The 17,961-nt window shown below is 28.5% G+C and overlaps 5 protein-coding genes across 8 annotated transcripts; 2 read left to right on the plus strand and 3 right to left on the minus strand.

The window, feature by feature from the left end:
* Positions 1–667: 667 nt before the first annotated feature.
* Positions 668–1,813, plus strand: ND-B17 (NADH dehydrogenase (ubiquinone) B17 subunit). Of its 2 annotated transcripts, none has more exons than XM_017897737.1 (4): positions 668–745; positions 1,105–1,373; positions 1,437–1,538; positions 1,622–1,813. In XM_017897737.1, the coding sequence occupies exons 2-4, from the start codon at positions 1,125–1,127 to the stop codon at positions 1,751–1,753; spliced, it is 483 nt and encodes a 160-aa protein (XP_017753226.1). In that variant the 5' UTR covers positions 668–745; positions 1,105–1,124; the 3' UTR covers positions 1,754–1,813. The 2 variants fall into 2 exon arrangements, with proteins under 2 accessions (XP_017753226.1, XP_017753234.1); XM_017897745.1 differs by lacking the exon at positions 668–745 and adding an exon at positions 826–859.
* Positions 1,814–2,074: 261 nt separating this feature from the next.
* Rrp42 (exosome complex component Rrp42) lies at positions 2,075–3,877 on the minus strand. Of its 3 annotated transcripts, none has more exons than XM_017897888.1 (7): positions 3,719–3,877; positions 3,492–3,493; positions 3,191–3,383; positions 2,861–3,026; positions 2,589–2,783; positions 2,292–2,447; positions 2,075–2,179 (listed from the first exon to the last, which is right to left on the minus strand). In XM_017897888.1, exons 3-7 carry the CDS (start codon positions 3,340–3,342, stop codon positions 2,075–2,077), a joined length of 774 nt encoding a protein of 257 aa, XP_017753377.1. In that variant the 5' UTR covers positions 3,343–3,383; positions 3,492–3,493; positions 3,719–3,877. The 3 variants fall into 3 exon arrangements, with proteins under 3 accessions (XP_017753377.1, XP_017753369.1, XP_017753359.1); XM_017897880.1 differs by having other exon boundaries at positions 3,191–3,387; XM_017897870.1 differs by lacking the exon at positions 3,719–3,877 and having other exon boundaries at positions 3,191–3,387; positions 3,492–3,628.
* Positions 3,878–4,220: 343 nt separating this feature from the next.
* On the minus strand, positions 4,221–5,413 carry LOC108545993 (tetratricopeptide repeat protein 25). Its single transcript, XM_017897901.1, has 2 exons — positions 5,228–5,413; positions 4,221–4,523 (listed from the first exon to the last, which is right to left on the minus strand). Exons 1-2 carry the CDS (start codon positions 5,384–5,386, stop codon positions 4,221–4,223), a joined length of 462 nt encoding a protein of 153 aa, XP_017753390.1. The 5' UTR covers positions 5,387–5,413.
* A 45-nt stretch (positions 5,414–5,458) lies between these two features.
* Positions 5,459–5,812, minus strand: LOC108545863 (uncharacterized). Its single transcript, XM_017897666.1, has one exon. It carries the CDS (start codon positions 5,810–5,812, stop codon positions 5,459–5,461), a length of 354 nt encoding a protein of 117 aa, XP_017753155.1.
* Positions 5,813–15,516: 9,704 nt separating this feature from the next.
* On the plus strand, positions 15,517–17,674 carry LOC108545971 (protein phosphatase methylesterase 1). The gene is made up of 8 exons (XM_017897857.1): positions 15,517–15,753; positions 15,919–16,111; positions 16,173–16,282; positions 16,357–16,590; positions 16,830–16,895; positions 16,980–17,302; positions 17,380–17,512; positions 17,615–17,674. Exons 1-8 carry the CDS (start codon positions 15,680–15,682, stop codon positions 17,631–17,633), a joined length of 1,152 nt encoding a protein of 383 aa, XP_017753346.1. The 5' UTR covers positions 15,517–15,679; the 3' UTR covers positions 17,634–17,674.
* Positions 17,675–17,961: the final 287 nt, after the last annotated feature.

The following is a 17,961-nucleotide window of genomic DNA, read 5'->3' on the forward strand; positions in this document are numbered from 1 at the left end:
ACTAGCATAAGAAAGCGTAAAAAATAAATTATTTTATTAAGAAATTTTATTTACAATTTTTTCATAGACGAAAAATGAACACAATCAAAAATAGTTTAAAAAACTACCAACTATGGGACGAGAATCGAACCACGGTCCATTATCACAGGAATATTCATCTATCGCTTTTAGGTCACGACTGCGCTTGTAAAATGATGGATATAAATCTGTAATTACGAAAGTAATGAAACTTTAATCGTACATATCTCAAAAACTATTGAGTAGTTGCCGCTATAATGATATATTTTCTTAAACTGCATGACAATATCTACAAACCTGCAAGGTTTCAACTAAATCGGTGACCCGAAGGATTTGCACACTCCTTGTTAGTCCAAAATAAAAAAAGAAATTATAATCGGAAAAGCTAGTTAGTATAAGAAACAATAACAATTACTCTTTATGAAATTAAAATATATTAACTTATTTCGAACTTGCATCAAAAATATCATGCGTGTTTAATGAGCAAACATTTTGTTAATAATTGTTTTACTATCTGAAAAAGATTTATTCATTATATATTATCTGTTTCTTTCTAAAATTGTGTAGCAATATTTCAAACCATATTACTGCATATAGCTTCAAAAATTACGCTTACATTTCAAAAGCTATTAAGTAAAATATATTTGTATTACTGACATGCGCATATTTCTGAAATAAATTGAAGGTTATATTCATTCTTTACGTGATCGTGACGCAATACGTACAGGTAACCTCAATAGAATAAGTTTTATTTTTAATATATGTTATTATTTTATTTATATTATACTTTATTGTAAATATATACAATATATCACAAATACATCGTATTTATTATATACAGGTAAACAGATTACAGTTAATATGTATTAAAATAGCCATGTTTACTATATTATCTATAGTTAATATCCAGTGTAATTTAACTATTCAGTGGTAACTCCAGTATTATCCAGTGTTAATTATTTTTAATGTTTTATATTTTATAAGAATCTTATATGAATCTGAAATTCATATAAATGACAAATACCTCTTCATATTTTTCTTTATATTATATAATTATTTGATTATTTTGTTATTACAATTTTATAGTTTTAGATAATTCATTCACAATGGCATCTTCTGAGACTGGTGGTGTAAAAGCAATGTCAATTTATGGCCGTGTAGTTAGAGAAAGAGAACGTTTAATTGGTATGACGGTTGAAGAACGCGCATGGAGGGCAAAGTTTGTGAAAAGCCAAATTCTTTCACCAGAAGAACCAATAATTCCAAAGAATTATTATAAATATTTTAATAATCCAATACGTAGATTTTTCATGGCACCTGTACTTAAATTTGAAGGTCTATTAACTCCTTTTATGGTAAGATGAGACATTTATAAATAAAAAAGTATTCTCTTTGTTTCTCATTACGTTTGATTATAGGGTAGCAAATGTGCATATGTAACACGAAACACAATAGTAGGAGTGTGTGCTATTATCAGTGTACTTCATATTGCATACTATTATTATAGATACAATACAGCTGTATGTTAGAAAAACTTTTCAATATATATTGTAAATATAATATGAAAACTACAAGTAAAATGTAAAAATTTTTTTCATTTTAGACTTGGGTAAGGAAAGCATGTTGGATACCAATAAGAGTACCTTTTTTTGAACGTCCAGGATGTACAAATAATAATGGTCTTGTACGTCCAAAGCAGTTTGCTACATTAGGTTTTGAAAATTCTGTTCTATAAAAGTTATTGTAATTATGGTTATGTAGTATTTAAATATAATAAAATAATGATTCGAGTGTATATTGTGAGTATATTTATCATTTTATTTAATAGATGCTTATAAAAGGTAAATTTTTTTTAAATTAAATATCTTTTTCAGTTTACTTACATATTATTTATTTTTACTTAATTAAACCAATGTAATACATATAAAATAGGCTTAAATAAGAGAAGTTATTTAAAATATTGTAATATGATAAAGAGTAACATAAATGATAGAAAATTCATAACACTTATGTATAAAATTTAGGTATATTTGTAATTAGTAATTATTATATACATTCATTTAAGAAATCCTAATATCTGTCTTTGTCGTCCAAGTTGATTTTCTTCTTTCAATGCTTTCATAAGACCTTTATTTAATTGCAATCCTATATCTTTACCCATCTAAAATATAATTTTTTTTACCATTAATAGGTAGTCATACATAGTAAAATATATAATTAGATCTGTATTTTATTGTATATAACTTCTATATATAATATAACATCATCATTACTTGTAACATTTTGTTCAAAGTATTAGGTTGAATGCTTCCATAACCCAATTTAATGATTGATGAAATTTTACCATTTGGTAATGTAGACACGGCTATACTACTTGCACTACAGACTTCTTCTTCTGAAGTTGGATCCACAATATAATTATCACCAATCTGTAAAAAAAATTTCAATAATGATTGAAAACATCTATTTAAACATCATTTTCATATTTCGAATATAATATCAAATTTTTCTTGTTTTGTAATATTTGTAATATAAAAGTTACAAAATAATATAAATTGATAAAAACATACTTTACACAATGTTACAATGATTGGATAATTGCTTGTGTCTAATTGAATGCAGTCATAAGAATCATCTGATAACTCAATATCTGGTTCTCCACCATCAAGAGCTGCAGCTGTAATTTTTGGTATTTCAGTACTATTTAATGCAGCTTTAACTGCAATTCCTACTGCATCAAAAAGATTGCCACCACACTGAAGAATCTATATATGTATATTATGTTTTTGAAATTATTGTTTTTATGTAAATGATTTAAATATGTAAGCATTATTTTATTTACCAATACATCAACATATATTTTCCAACATTTTTTGTTGGGTAAAATACATAATGTTCTTAAATCAAAAGCATTACGCGTTTGATAAGCAACTGTTAAAGTATTACTTATTTCAGTTGCTAAATCATCACCACCTTTACCTTCAAATGCTGGAGTTGCAGTGGCAGAACTAAAACATAATGAACTATGTGAAATAACTAGCTAATGCATATATTCCTTTTTTTTTAATTAATACAAAATTATTCATTTTTACTTATTCATTAAATTATTAATATATTTTAATTTCTTGAATTTTTGATCTTATATATCCAGTAATTATGTAACATAACATACCAGTCAACAAAAAATTCTAATTTCCCTTCATTTGGTGTATCAGCATAAGGTATGTCAAGTTCTACTTTAATACCAACGAGTATATCTGTGTTTCCTATGTGCAATCTTGCTGATCCATGAGTTTGTGGCATTAATTTGGTTTCAATTTCCATTGGTCTGTATTCACAACGTCGTCTACCATCATTTCTAAAGTCTGCCTTACAATTATAAAATCAAATAAATTACACAGTAACAAAATTATATAAATTACAATAACTTTTAGTGTATAAATAAATTTACATAAAAACTTATATCAACTTACATCTATTCCATGAAGAATGAAAGTTTTTTCACCAGAACTTAAAACAACTTCTGCCATTATAAAATGCTTTATGTTTAAGTATTTGAAATAAATTTAAATCTAATTTTACGTCAATAATTCAATAATAAAAAATAACAATTAATAATAAAAAATAGCAAATAATCGCATACGTAGTATTTATCTTCCCGTATTTGATCATAGATACATAATTAATAAAGTTACCTAACCTGTAAGTGATGCAACTTTTGTATTAACGACAATTCAATGCAATAAACACGTACACTGTTTGTATACTATCGTGTACACTATTTAGGTACATTGTAAAATGACGTAAAATATTTAACAATGTTTATGATACTTATTATCAAAGATTAATTTATTTATAATAAAACAAATGCTTTATGCGTGTTCATAAGTAAATGAAAAAGTAATATGTACACTTTTTACGTAATCTATAGTTTACTATTATATTCTCTAGAAATTGATAAACAAATAAATATAAATATATATATATAGAATTTAAAAGATTTTTATATTATATTTTATGAGCAAATATTTTAAAATTAATATATTTTTCATACATAAATGAATATATTTATTTATAAATTTTTACAATATTTCATCAATAGTTTGTTAAAATAATATATTATTAAGTAGTAATATATTTAATATTTTATACAAATTTCAAAATGTTATTTTAAGTATTTTATATATTTATGATATAAGAATTTAATTTTTACGTAGTATATTTTGTATTGCATCTTTTGCTTTATGAACACCAAGACGAAAGTGTCCGCATTCTGGTCGAATTCTCATACCACGGTAATAATATACAAGACTCATTTCAAAATCACCAAGATGATATAAAGCTTCTGCTTTACAATACATTGCGTTAGCCATACTGGTATTTTTCATTCTGCATTGTAATGCATTTTCAGCATCTTGTAATGCTTTTTGAGGCTCTCCTAGTAAAAGATGACATCTACTTCGTGCTATTAATGCATTATTATCATTTGGTTCAAGATCCAGGGCCTGGCAGGAAATAATAGTATTCATTACATCATTTAATTACATTACAACTAAAATATAAACTGTTCATAAATTTTTAATTTCTAAAAATATTTAATAAAAAAATGTATAAATCTTAATACCATTTTGTTAGTTATTTATTGTTACTTCATACAATTTAACAATATGAATCATCTTTATCAATTTATTTAATAGAAGTAATTTCCTAATTGATTATATGCAACAAAATTTTTGAAACTATACGATATAATATTACTTTCAATTTTACAATTCCTATAATTCTTTAATTAAACTATTGTACTTGTTTTTAGCGATATTTAATGATGATAGTATTTATTAAAATTAGAAATACATAATATATAAAAAAAATAAGACGTGGCGTTCAAAATAAATAGTGCAAAAATATAAAATTTATTCTCTTATCTTGTTTCAATTCAATTATAAAAAGAAATTTTTGTTTACTTTTCGAAAGATTATTCAAAACCCCTGTGGGAAAATTGTTAGAAGAAGATACTATTCAAAGCTAATTAAATGATTTAAAACAGATGTCTCAAATTACTGTAAAATCAATTTTTATAAGATATATGTAACATAAACTAAATAAATTATTAATTTCATATAAATACATATATACTTATGAAGAAAAGAAAAACATACAACATTAAAGAATAAAAATATATTCGATTCAAGAAAAAGTCAAAAAGAACCTTATTAATACAATTCATTGCGACTTTGACATCACCAATTCGCATTTCTCGCAATCCTAATGCCAACATAGTGGTTGGTTCAGTATCTTCGGGCAATTGTAAATTGCGATCTTGTTTCTGTTTCATTTTTAACGATTGTTTAATATCTCTAGTTCCCATATTTACTGCGGCAGCGCGATCCTTATCAGTGTATACTTCTTCCTGGCGACGAACACCATTATTCTGTCGACGTCATTTCTTTCTCTTTCGAATACTCATTTCTGGTTCAACTGATAATAATTTACTAGATTTGTTTTTCTGTTGCTTCTTATTATTTTTTTTCTTCCTGATGTCCTCATCAATTCGGCTTTCTTTATCAATGTCATCAACAGATTCTGTGTCGAGACAAGTTCCCAAAGAGGATGGCGCTTTATTGAAATTTTCCACATCTTCGAACTGTTTTGAATTTGAAGTACTTTCTACGGGCACTCGGACATAGCTTTGCAACAAATCATGATGATGCATTGTTGGATTCAGGATACACATAATTTTTGAATCAATAAGATTCTGCGCGCTTGTAGACACTGATGCAGTTACTTCACCCATTTTTTTTTTTTTTACATCTGATTTTGAATAGACGTTTTAAATATTTTTTTATTAACACAATTAATATTTTTTAAAATTAAGAACTAATAGCAGTGAATAAGAAAGGGGGAGAAAATTTCTTTATGTTAATAGTATTTTCATACCTATTTTGTTATTAATTTATATAATTTATATTCCTTTACTTTATAATTTTAGTAGTGAAACATTTTAATTTTACTAACAAAATATCTGAAAAATCACTAATATTTTCAATTTTTTTCTTGTAAATAAAAATCGGTGGAACGGATACACTTGGCGCGTTTCATTCACGAGACAACTTAGAATGTAAGGTGCTTTCGTGTGCTTTGCGTGTCGAATAGACGTGTGGTTATCGACACCTTTTCCAGATAGCTTGTTTCCTTAGAAACAGTCAACAATGCGGGTAAATTCGGCGTACGAAAATCTCAGATCATATATGAACAAAGGAATTTGAAGTTCCCTTAGTACTTGCCAGGAAGCATTTAGTCTAGTGATTGGTAGTCTATTTCAACGAAATACGTAGTATGTGATACATTTCTCTAATAGAATTTGAGCCTTAGTTTGAAATTGCAGAATCTGAAGATTAAAGGTATTTTAGAAAATCTTTTTTTGAAAATTTTTATTCCCTTTCCCAAAAAAGGAAGAAAAAAAATGATTTATCCTTTTAGAAATTATGTTAATATGTCTTTTATTACTTATATAAAGAATTTTTATTAATTTATAAAAAGTAGAATATATTTTTTTATGAATGTGGATAAAATGCTGATAAAACCTTTGTGAATATTATTATTTATTTAAAATGGAATACATCTTTTATTTCAAGAACAAGTTTTTCGTAAATTATTAATTACATTATTTGGGAATGATAAATTGTTTAACTTAATTTTATTGATACATTTCACAACTTGTAAGTATTATTTTGTAAATCAAAATATATTTTTTTCATTTTTGAAAGCACTATTCAGTGCATTATAATACACATCTGTTAAGTTTTAATTCGCTCTTCATTATAAATTTGATCAGTAACACTTTTAATATTTGTTTTTTTATAATTAAAAAGTTCTTTTATTATTTTCATAATTTTGTAATAGTTCTTCAGCTGTTATTAAAATATTGGGAAATGCTTATCTTAATAGAATGACTCAGTGTAAAATTTAAAGAATGAGCTATTGCAATAAATGTCGTATTTTTACTGGTACTGTATTTATCTTATAAAGGTATAACATACAACAATGTGATCATACTGTTTGACGCTATAATAATTCAAGGAATACTTTTCTTATAAAGTAAATGATTTCTTTTGTTATAAATATTACATTTATTTATTAAAATTATTTACAAAAATCAGTAAAAGTAGAAAAGTAATCAAAAAACCAGGTCGAAAGTTATTGTTTTAATAAGGTTCGAGAAAATTAATGATATAACAACATTCGTTGTAGATTTCATTAGTATTATATATATAAATATATATTTTTCATTACAGTACATTATATTACATAACGACGATGAAATAGTCGAAATATTAAGATGACACTTGACGCATAATTACTAGTTTATAATTATTATGATATAATATGTAATATTTCAATTTACTAGAATATTGACACTTCACAATTCTACACATAAGATAAGAATAAATAATTCTTTCTATAAATGCATTTTTAATATTTATTTAAATCTTGTAAAAATTAGCAATTATATAAACATTGATAAATAAAACTATTCTTCGTAATCCAATCCAATTTTTAAATAATTATACTATTGCATTATTATTTTTCTTTGATACAATTTAGTATTTTATGTATTATATCTGATCTTAACATTCATAATTAATTATTCATTTTTAACTAATGATATTTTTAATGATATATTTGTCAAACATGAAAAAGGATCATTTTACATTTTTGTACGACTGTAAATATGCAATAAAAAATATTTCGTAATTTAATAAACTTACTTTATTATATAGGTACATGGCTTTATAGTAATTTCCATTTTTTACGTGAACCATTGCTTCGTTCACTAATAATTTTTTTTCTATTAAAGCAAAATGTTTCATTTGCGATTTCACTTTGCGATGATTTATCATACTGGTTTAAAGCCTATAATATATTTTGTTAAATGCTTAGTTATATACCATATGTAAGTAAAAAAATATGTGATTAATCATATAAAGATTTATATATTACTAAATATGTTATTTATTATATTGTTCTAGTCGCAAAAATAAAAATAGCTTTCTAAATATAAACCTAACTCCGCCTAGTTTGCATATTATACAATATGCCATATAATCATAAACATACTTCAAATTAATCAATATCGCGAGCAAATTTCAGTTTTAATTTTTATCAATTCAAATTACTTTAACGAGATGATAGAAGTATTAAGCACTTCTTTTATTTTTGTTGGGATCAAATATCAAGATAAATACTGCATATTACACTTAAAAAATTGCAAATTAACTATCGACAATAAATTAGAATAAATCTTATTAACAATAGATTGTAGATGAATAATAAGTAAAATTTCTTAAATTTTATAGTGCATGTAATTAAATAATTTTACATTAATTATATTCTTTTTTGAGTTAATAGGAAATATAATTGATGAATTTTACATATTTACTTAATTTCAATCAATGTATGTATTTTTATTCATACTTTCATAAATAATTTATTCAAATAATAACAATAGAAATATATCTATAACGGAAAAATACATATTAAACAATTATTTTTTATTAATATCTCATATCACTCACCTCTAATTTCCAATCTTCGTATTAAGAAGTAATTGTTTTAGTTGTGTTGATTTTACATTTCTACACAAAACAGAACACATTTTCATATTAGATCCTTTCGACGTTCATGGTGGGCAAGTTCTTGATCAATTAGATGACATAAACTTTCTGGGGCTATCTTTATTTCTTAACTTATATACGATTGGCACTTTTCCGTCTATACTTTTTGTATTCTCTCCCTACTCCTGGTAATAAAAACTAATCAATATGCCAGTAGTAACAGAGGGCAAAGATGACTACCTTTTTAGAAGTTCCTTTTCTCATCAAGGAAAACCTACTTTTGTTATGATATTAATGTTATAAACTTTTTTTAGTATTGTATTTTTAATTAGTATTTTTTAAATACTTTTTTAAAACAAATAAATTAGTAATAATAAAAATTAATTATTATTTTTTGATAAAAACTTAAATTTCAATAAAAGAGATATTTATTATATAAGTAGAAATTCTATATTTGATATTATGTATACATAGAATTCTTTAAGATATTAGCTATAATAACTTAATTACATTGTTTAACATAAATTTTAATCTGTAACATCCATTGCGTAAACCTTGTAGGGTTTACTTTCCTGAAAATTAATCCATAATACAAATTACTCTATGAACTTTAGTTTAAAAACATCGTGAATTTTTCTAAAAAACGCACGATATTTGGCTAAAATGAAGTATTACATAAAAAGGAGTGTAATTAGAAAAGGATAGGGTACATTCGGTAGTGAAAAATCACGAATTATCAAGTTTCTGTAATTAATTCGTGAACTTTTATAATTGAATCGCAAAGCTGGAACTACAGGCAACATTCTTATATAATTTTCGTACATAATTTGATGGTAACTAGTTTGTTATTAATAATTATTTGATGGCGTACGTGACTACATAAGAACGATCGGACTGATAGCTCATTGAAATATTTAATTCTGAACAAAACTAGAAGTAAAATATGAACAAAAATGATATATTAAAATGCCCAAGGATATTGTTTCTATAATGTGTGCATGTAATTCATGAATTAATCGCATAGAAGTTAGTAACTAATGGAGAAAAATAGCATCATCTTAGCAATAATTATTAATAATTAATTAATTAAGGAAAAATTAATAAACGCATAAGTTATTGTAAATATATATTTGCTCTTGACAATGATTAGTATACATTTTATTCAGGTAGGAAGGTAGTAATACATATTTATTTATTTTAAGCTTTTGACTTATTTAGTAATTCTAGTGTTAAACTGAACCATATTCTTCAGTAGTACAGAAATTATGCTACATCACTTATTTAATTACATTGTCAATACAAATCTTAATCTGTAATATTCGTTGGGTTATTCTTGTAGAGTCTACCTTTCTGAAAAGAAATCCACAAACAAAATTGTCCTACCACTCTCAAATTTCGAAAAATACAAGTTTTTCTAAAAACGCATGATTTTTAAGTGAGATCTTTTTCCCGTCCACTTTTCATATGCAGTTGTATTTATTGCTTTTGTAGGACTTCTATTTTCTCTCATCTCTCCAATGGTATGTTCTTCTACATTATCGTATCAAAGTCTGTGTGTTATTCCACTCTGTTTCTGCTGCTGCAAGATACTTTTACAATTTCTGTAGTGCTTCAATATTTGATTCTGTAAGATATATCATCACAAAATTAATAAAATCTAAGATTGTCATCACCTACCTATCTCTGTCCCATGTTTCTGGCTCTACAGACCCACATATATCAGAATGTATTATTTCTAGAGGCCTTTTCGCCTTTCTTCTTGTCTCTACAAATGGAGGCTTCGATTGCTTTACTTCAACACACATCCTGCATTCTCCAATTCTTGCCCTTAGTTCTCTTTTCGTTAATTTCATACCCAATGCTTTTTTGGACAACTCTCTCATGAATACAATACTTAGGTGGTTCAATTTTCTGTAGCACTCCACCAACTTCTTATTCCTCTCTACTAGTAATGCTCTAGCCTGTATTTTTTCTTTGGATTCTTCTACACTATAAAGTCCATTATTACATCTCTTTCTTACTAATATTTTTACTTCATTCTCATAAACTATTACTTCATTTTCCTTGAATATGATCTCACCATCATTCCTAGTTATCAGATCTAATGACAATAATTTCTGTCTAAAAAGTAGAACACACAAATATTATTTCTTTCCACTGATCCAATTTCCATAATTATTTCTTCCTATTCTTTAAAATACTTTACTTTACTAACCACATGATTCTTTGTTCCTGAGTCCAAGAAACATACTCTCTGCTTTTACATTTATCTCCTTTATTTCCTTCATATTCTTAAAAAAACAATCCAAATGATTTTTTCCAAATGATTAGACTACTTACATGTCTCACATGGAGGATGCCTCTTCTTTTCAACCTGATCTTGAAAATATTTTGGAATTTTATGCCAATCTGCCACAACTAAAACATTTTATTTCTTTGTTACCTTTGTTGTCGTTCCAACATGCATGTGCAAGATGTTTAATTGAGTTGCATTTGAAACATTCTTTTTCCTCAGCTTTGAAGGCCACATTTTCATATTGATTTGCTTTTACCCTCATGTCCTCAGCTCTCAGTCAAGCAGTGAAATAATCTATTGTCTTTTCTTCTTCCTGTAATAACTTTCCCAGGCAGTTGCAAATAAATGATACTTGCCCAGCAACATAGTCAAGATTTTAGTTGCAAAGTATTGTTTCTTTTATCTTACTTCCCAATGCATACAATTTGAAAACTTACCCTTTAGATATGCAACGGTGGGTTAAAATATCATGTCCACTTTCGCCATGTGCTACAGTCCCATTATTCCTACTGCTTTTATAGTTTCCAAGTTCCTATGCATATTTCTACAGATTATTACTGTAAGCAACATTTACACTCTATATTCAATTTATCATTACCTTTCACAGCTATTATCAATTGTTCATTCTCTATCTCTTCAATGATCCTCATATTAGCATTTTGATGCCAGACATCTTTCTCTGTTGATACATATGGCGTCTCTTTCCTGTTGCTTGACTCCACATAACATGCATTTCCTCTTCTCAATACTATTACTCAAACTTTTCTCTTTCCTTTATAACCTCAGCTCCATCATTCTGAAACTAAACACATTAGCGATGATCAGCGACATTGACCATTGATATTAATATTTATTCAAGTCAGGAATACAACATACCTTTCTATCTCACTGTAGTCTCTATATCATGTTGTTATAAGAGGACATCGTCTAAATTAATTTTATTCCCTATTGTGCGCCTAAATCATCTTCAGGTATTGAATATTTATTTGGCCATCAAATATCTCTATCTTGTATGTCATATGGTTATCCAACATAGAAACAAGTACATATCGAACTTTACATATTTCTAATGCTGCTTCAATTTTTTCCCACTATCAAAAATAAATATAGACTTCTAATGGCTCCACATAAAATACAAATGCAAATAGAAATTTCCAAAAGCTAAATCACGAGAGATAACGACGCAGTACGACCTGTCACACACTCCCACTTTCGGCTCTGTAGTTCGAAAAAAAATCGCGAAAATCTAAAGAGAACCACTGATTCTATTAGAGGAGGGAAGGATCTATCGAGTGATATAGGAAAATCCTAATCCGAAACCGGATTATGAGAGAGATAAGCCACGAGAGATAACTACGCAGTACGACCTGCCACACACTCCCACATAAGGCACTGCAGTTCGAGAAAAAATCACTAAAATCGAAAAAAGACCACTGATTCTATTAGAGGAGCGAAGGATCTATCGATTGATATAAAAAAATCGGAATCCAAAACCGTATTATGAGAGAGATAAGTCACGAGAGATAACTACGCAGTACGACCTGTCACACACTCCCACATTCGGCACTGTATTTGGAAAAAAAATCACGAAAATCGAGAAAGAACCACTGATTCTATTAGGCGAGAGAAGGATCTATCGAGTGATGTAAAAAACTCCAAATCAAAAATTGTATTTCCAAAGAGTTAAGCCATGAAAGATAACGACGCAGTACGACCTGCCACACACTCACACATCCGGCACTGTAGATGGAAAAAAAATCGCGGAAATCGAAAAAGAACAACTGATTCTATTAGAGGAGGGAAGGATCTATCGAGTGATATAAGAAAATCCTAATTCGAAATCGGATTATGAGAGAGATAAGCCACGAGAGACAATGACGCAGTACGACCTGTCACACACTCCCACATTCGGCACTGTAGTTCGAAAAAAAATCACTAAACTCGAAAAAGAACCACTGATTCTATTAGGGAAAGGAAGGATCTATCGAGTGATATAAGAAAATCGGAATCCAAAACCGGATTATGAGAGAGATAAGCCACGAGAGATAACTACGCAGTACGACTTGCCACACACTCCCACATAAGGCACTGCAGTTCGAGAAAAAATCACTAAAATCGAAAAAAGACCACTGATTCTATTAGAGGAGCGAAGGATCTATCGATTGATATAAAAAAATCGGAATCCAAAACCGTATTATGAGAGAGATAAGTCACGAGAGATAACTACGCAGTACGACCTGTCACACACTCCCACATTCGGCACTGTATTTGGAAAAAAAATCACGAAAATCGAGAAAGAACCACTGATTCTATTAGGGGAGAGAAGGATCTATCGAGTGATGTAAAAAACTCCAAATCAAAAATTGTATTTCCAAAGAGTTAAGCCATGAAAGATAACGACGCAGTACGACCTGCCACACACTCACACATCCGGCACTGTAGATGGAAAAAAAATCGCGGAAATCGAAAAAGAACAACTGATTCTATTAGAGGAGGGAAGGATCTATCGAGTGATATAAGAAAATCCTAATTCGAAATCGGATTATGAGAGAGATAAGCCACGAGAGACAATGACGCAGTACGACCTGTCACACACTCCCACATTCGGCACTGTATTTGGAAAAAAAATCACGAAAATCGAGAAAGAACCACTGATTCTATTAGAGGAGAGAAGGATCTATTAATTGATATAAAAAAGTCCTAATCCAGAGACAGATTATGATAGAGATAAGCCACAAGAGATAACTACGCAGTACAACCTGTCACAAACTCCAACATTCGGCACTGTAGCTTGAAAAAAAATCGCGAAAATCTAAAGAGAACCACTGATTCTGTTAGAGGAGGGAAGGATCTATCGATTGATATAAAGAAATCTTAATCCGAAACCGGATTATGAGAGAGATAAGCCACGAGAGATAACTACGCAGTACGACCTTCCATATCCTTTCACTTTCGGCACTGCATTTGGAAAAAAAACGGAAAGAATCGAAAAAAGTTCGGTCTGCTGATTTGAGAAGGGTTTACTCTAACGAGTGATAATGAAATATTCTAACCGGAGCAGGAATTTCATCTATCTAATCGAAGGAAGGTAATAAGGTAATACGATTTCTCACGCACTCACACTTCCATCGCTATACGTCAAGAATGAACCATCGAAATTGGAGAAAATTAGCCTACTCATTAGGAAACAGTCTATTCTCTCTAGTAATATCGAAATATGCCAATGCAAGATTGAAATTTCAAATATCTAAACAACACGTAACGGCACAGCACGATATGACACATAGTTACACTTGGCATCACTTTATTTCACATATACATTGTCGAAATCGTCGAAAGATTGAGGAAAGTATTAAGAAACTCTCTGCTGCATTCAATGTTAATCCATATACCAGTGGACGATCGAATTCTGGAATGTACAATCGATGATACGTGACTATACTGTTGTATCATATGCTTCGCACTCACATCAGTTCATTTCTCACATGTTTCATTAGACGATTTTCTTTATATAACTTCACTTTTTTCCACATTCTGTGGTATATTACCACTGAAAACAAATGTTCACTGTTAGTTATGCTAGTTGTGGTCCTTTCTTAAATATCACGAAGATATTGCAAAAGTTGTTCCATGTTCCGAAATAATAACTGATATTGCATATTATTGTTATTGAATATTTATTTCTCCAGTTGCTATAATTAAAACACTGGTCAATGATAATACCACTTTACCAAACGTTTTGTTCAGAGACTGAAAGTTTCACTTTAACGTGCGTAAATATTTTACCATGTGTTACCAGCATGTTGGATTCGCGTCGACTAGAAATGTTCTGCGATTCTATGCCTCGTTTTCGCGGGAAGATGCTTTTTGTTAGAGATAGCCATGAGTATCGATATAGAATATCAAACGATGTCTTATATTTATTAATAACAATGATTCAAATACAAATATGTTTCTGTTATGAAAAGAACAAGTTAAAAAGTATTTAATTTCCACTTGAGAAAGATTATAAATTAATAAAATTAATTATTAAATTAATTATGAAATATGTTGTATAGTAATATATAATTGTTACTATTAGATTAGTACTACTGTTTTAAGAGATTTCATGTACCGTATTCCGATGTATCGACCAAGCAAAAGAAATTTAATGTTTTGCCTTGCCATCTATGATTTTCAGCTGGTAGTTCATAAATTTTAATCAAGGTAATCGATAAAACAGACAAGTACGTTTCTTTTTATTAGATCATTTAATGAAACAAGCCTTACATTATGTAAAATGAAATATTTATTATTAAAAATTTATGTTCATAATTTTAATTAAATCTAAATAAGAATAATTATTATCATTTTAAAAAGGTAAAGATACCCTGATACGGTTATATATCAATAACATGAATACTATAATTAAAAGAAATAAATGTTTAGAATCATACTATGAAAAATTATAAAAGATTAAAGATTATAATGTCGTAATTGATTATTCATATCGGCAGAAGATAACTTTATCTAAAGATATCGGTAAAATAGAAAGACGCTGTAATAAATTCACCGAGGCGCTCCATATCGTAGATAGAAATACTGATTTCAGGTAGTAACAAGCTAAAGGTGTTAGAGAAGTTTTGGCATTCCGTTAATTGTGACTAAAACAGCGTCAATAAAGTTTGTGATGTGTCTTTAGAACTTGTAAACATAATTGTGATTACGAACAGTATTATTACAAAAATAGAGAAGCTTGCTAAATATTAACATGTCTTCCCTCCAAAAGTCGATTTTGAAATCAAAATTACCACCGTCGGGTGTCAATTTTGGAATCGGCTCTAGGTTAGTTTCTTATACTTTCTCTAAATTGGAGATGTTGAATGAAATTTTATTAGAAATTAATATTTTCGTACAAGTAATTTAATGATAACAATGTTCTAATGTAAATTTAATAGAAAATTTTAAAAGCTATTATTGCCAAATAGTTTAATTTTTTCTAATCAACAGGATTAGCAAATCAAAGGGATTTCAACGTAAAAGAGATTACGATCCAGTGCAATGGATTCCTTATTTTGATCATTCACAGGATGTAAAAATAGGAGATGACACGTTTCATATTTACACTAAGGGTACAGAGGGTCCGACGTTAGTATTGTTACATGGGGGTGGTTACAGTGCATTAACATGGGCAGAATTTACTGTAGGTATTAATTATTAAATATACAAAGTGCAAAATAATTTGCATATCATGTATGTTTCAGAAATCAATTATGACTATGGTAGTATGTAAAGTTATGGCAGTTGATCTTAGAGGTCATGGAGATACTCAAACATCGAACGAAGAAGATTTATCCGCTGATACCTTAGCAGAGTAAGAAAATTTTTTAAATAATTACAAACATAAATTACATATACCGTATTTTAATCAATTGATTTGGTTACCAGGGACGTTGCAGCTATTATAAAAGCTACAACAGAAAATAATCCTGTGATCCTAGTGGGACATAGTATGGGTGGTGCAGTAGCTGTTAGAGCCGCATCATTAATTACAAATTTATGTGGATTAGGAGTTATTGATGTTGTCGAAGGAACAGCAATGGATGCATTGGCATCTATGCAAAGTTTTCTAAGATCTCGACCATCTAGTTTTATTTCTATTTCTCAAGCTGTGGAGTGGTGGTTAGTACCATTTGATTTTTACAAACCATAAAGTAATTATATCTCTCTCGTGTCTTTCATGTAGTTTTTGTCAGTTAACAAAATATGCTATTCTAAGCACATTTTTCAGAAGGAAGGCACATTTTTGGATGATTCTGTACAAACTAAAATGTTATTTACTTCTTTAATATATTACATATTTGTTTTGTATAATCAAAACCGAGATTGTAGAAGAATATCTCTAATTATCCACATTTTAGTGTACGAAGTGGCCAAATCCGTAACATACAATCAGCTAAGGTGTCAGTTCCTGGACAAATTAAAAAGTTAGTACAGTATACACATATCAGGTTCATACATCGTTGACGCTCTTTTCTTATTCTAATATGTTACATTTTATATTGCTATAGCATCGAAACTAATAAACTAGCCACTCATGATATCGATTTGTTATCACAATCGTCATGCGAATGTAACTCAGAGACTACGATTCCACGAGAAGATATTATTCAAGAAGAGGAACCAATAAATATGCCACCACCACCTATTCCAACAAATACTACTGCTACTAAAAAATATGTTTGGAGGATAGATCTATCCAAGACTGAACAGCATTGGTTTGGATGGTTTAAGGGTTTGTCAACGGCATTCTTAAATGTGCCAGCTCCGAAAGTACTATTGTTAGCCGGCGTCGATAGATTAGACCGCGAACTAACTGTTGGACAAATGCAAGGTATTATTTACAATTAATGTTAAATGTTATAATAAACATTTATAAATTTTGTTAAGATCATATCTCTTTTTTATTAGGTAAATTTCAAATGCAAGTACTACCAGCATGTGGACATGCGGTACATGAAGATGTTCCAGACAAAGTAGCAGAAGCAATTGCTACCTTTATGGTTAGACATAAATTTGCGGAATCAGCATCAGATTTCCCACGGTAAATTTAATTTATGAACAATTATAATTAATTAAAGTAAATATTTTGTGTAATATGATGTGTATTCTCACATGGATCTATCATTTTCTGTATTCGTTTCAGAACATTTCCTGCTTGTTAGGATTATATAAAAAGGTACCTTGTTAAGTAACATAATTACAAAACATTCAATGAATTAGTTAAAATGAGCGTTTTATTTATTTAAAAAGGATATGTTCACAAAATATATATAACTACATGTGTAAATAAAAACATTTTCTTGACAAGAAAAATAAATTTGTTCGACATAAAAAATGTATTTATTAAAAATAAATTTGAATATGTTTATACAAAAGATGTAGGTATGTATATATACATGCATACATATACACACACACACACACACATATATATATATATATATATGTGTGTATGTATGTATGTAAAAATTACGGTAGTACACGCAACGT

The sequence above is a fragment of the Eufriesea mexicana genome, unplaced genomic scaffold, assembly GCF_001483705.2.
Source record: "Eufriesea mexicana isolate 0111107269 unplaced genomic scaffold, ASM148370v2 scaffold474474897, whole genome shotgun sequence".
NCBI lineage: Eukaryota > Metazoa > Arthropoda > Insecta > Hymenoptera > Apidae > Eufriesea > Eufriesea mexicana.

Bases quoted from the DNA above. Each gene is read 5' to 3' on its own strand.
- ND-B17 (XM_017897737.1), top strand. From the start codon at position 1,125: ATGGCATCTTCTGAGACTGGTGGTGTAAAAGCAATGTCAATTTATGGC. The intron at 1,374-1,436 runs GTAAGATGAGAC...GTTTGATTATAG, and splicing joins GTCTATTAACTCCTTTTATG to GGTAGCAAATGTGCATATGT. The intron at 1,539-1,621 runs GTATGTTAGAAA...TTTTCATTTTAG, and splicing joins ATTATAGATACAATACAGCT to ACTTGGGTAAGGAAAGCATG.
- Rrp42 (XM_017897870.1), bottom strand. From the start codon at position 3,548: ATGGCAGAAGTTGTTTTAAGTTCTGGTGAAAAAACTTTCATTCTTCAT. The intron at 2,784-2,860 runs GTAAATAAAATA...ATACATATATAG, and splicing joins AAATATATGTTGATGTATTG to ATTCTTCAGTGTGGTGGCAA. The intron at 2,180-2,291 runs GTAATGATGATG...ATTATATTTTAG, and splicing joins CTTTGAACAAAATGTTACAA to ATGGGTAAAGATATAGGATT.
- LOC108545993 (XM_017897901.1), bottom strand. From the start codon at position 5,386: ATGGGAACTAGAGATATTAAACAATCGTTAAAAATGAAACAGAAACAA. The intron at 4,524-5,227 runs GTTCTTTTTGAC...ATTTCCTGCCAG, and splicing joins CAATGAATTGTATTAATAAG to GCCCTGGATCTTGAACCAAA.
- LOC108545863 (XM_017897666.1), bottom strand. From the start codon at position 5,812: ATGGGTGAAGTAACTGCATCAGTGTCTACAAGCGCGCAGAATCTTATT.
- LOC108545971 (XM_017897857.1), top strand. From the start codon at position 15,680: ATGTCTTCCCTCCAAAAGTCGATTTTGAAATCAAAATTACCACCGTCG. The intron at 15,754-15,918 runs GTTAGTTTCTTA...TCTAATCAACAG, and splicing joins AATTTTGGAATCGGCTCTAG to GATTAGCAAATCAAAGGGAT. The intron at 16,591-16,829 runs GTTAGTACCATT...TCCACATTTTAG, and splicing joins TCTCAAGCTGTGGAGTGGTG to TGTACGAAGTGGCCAAATCC.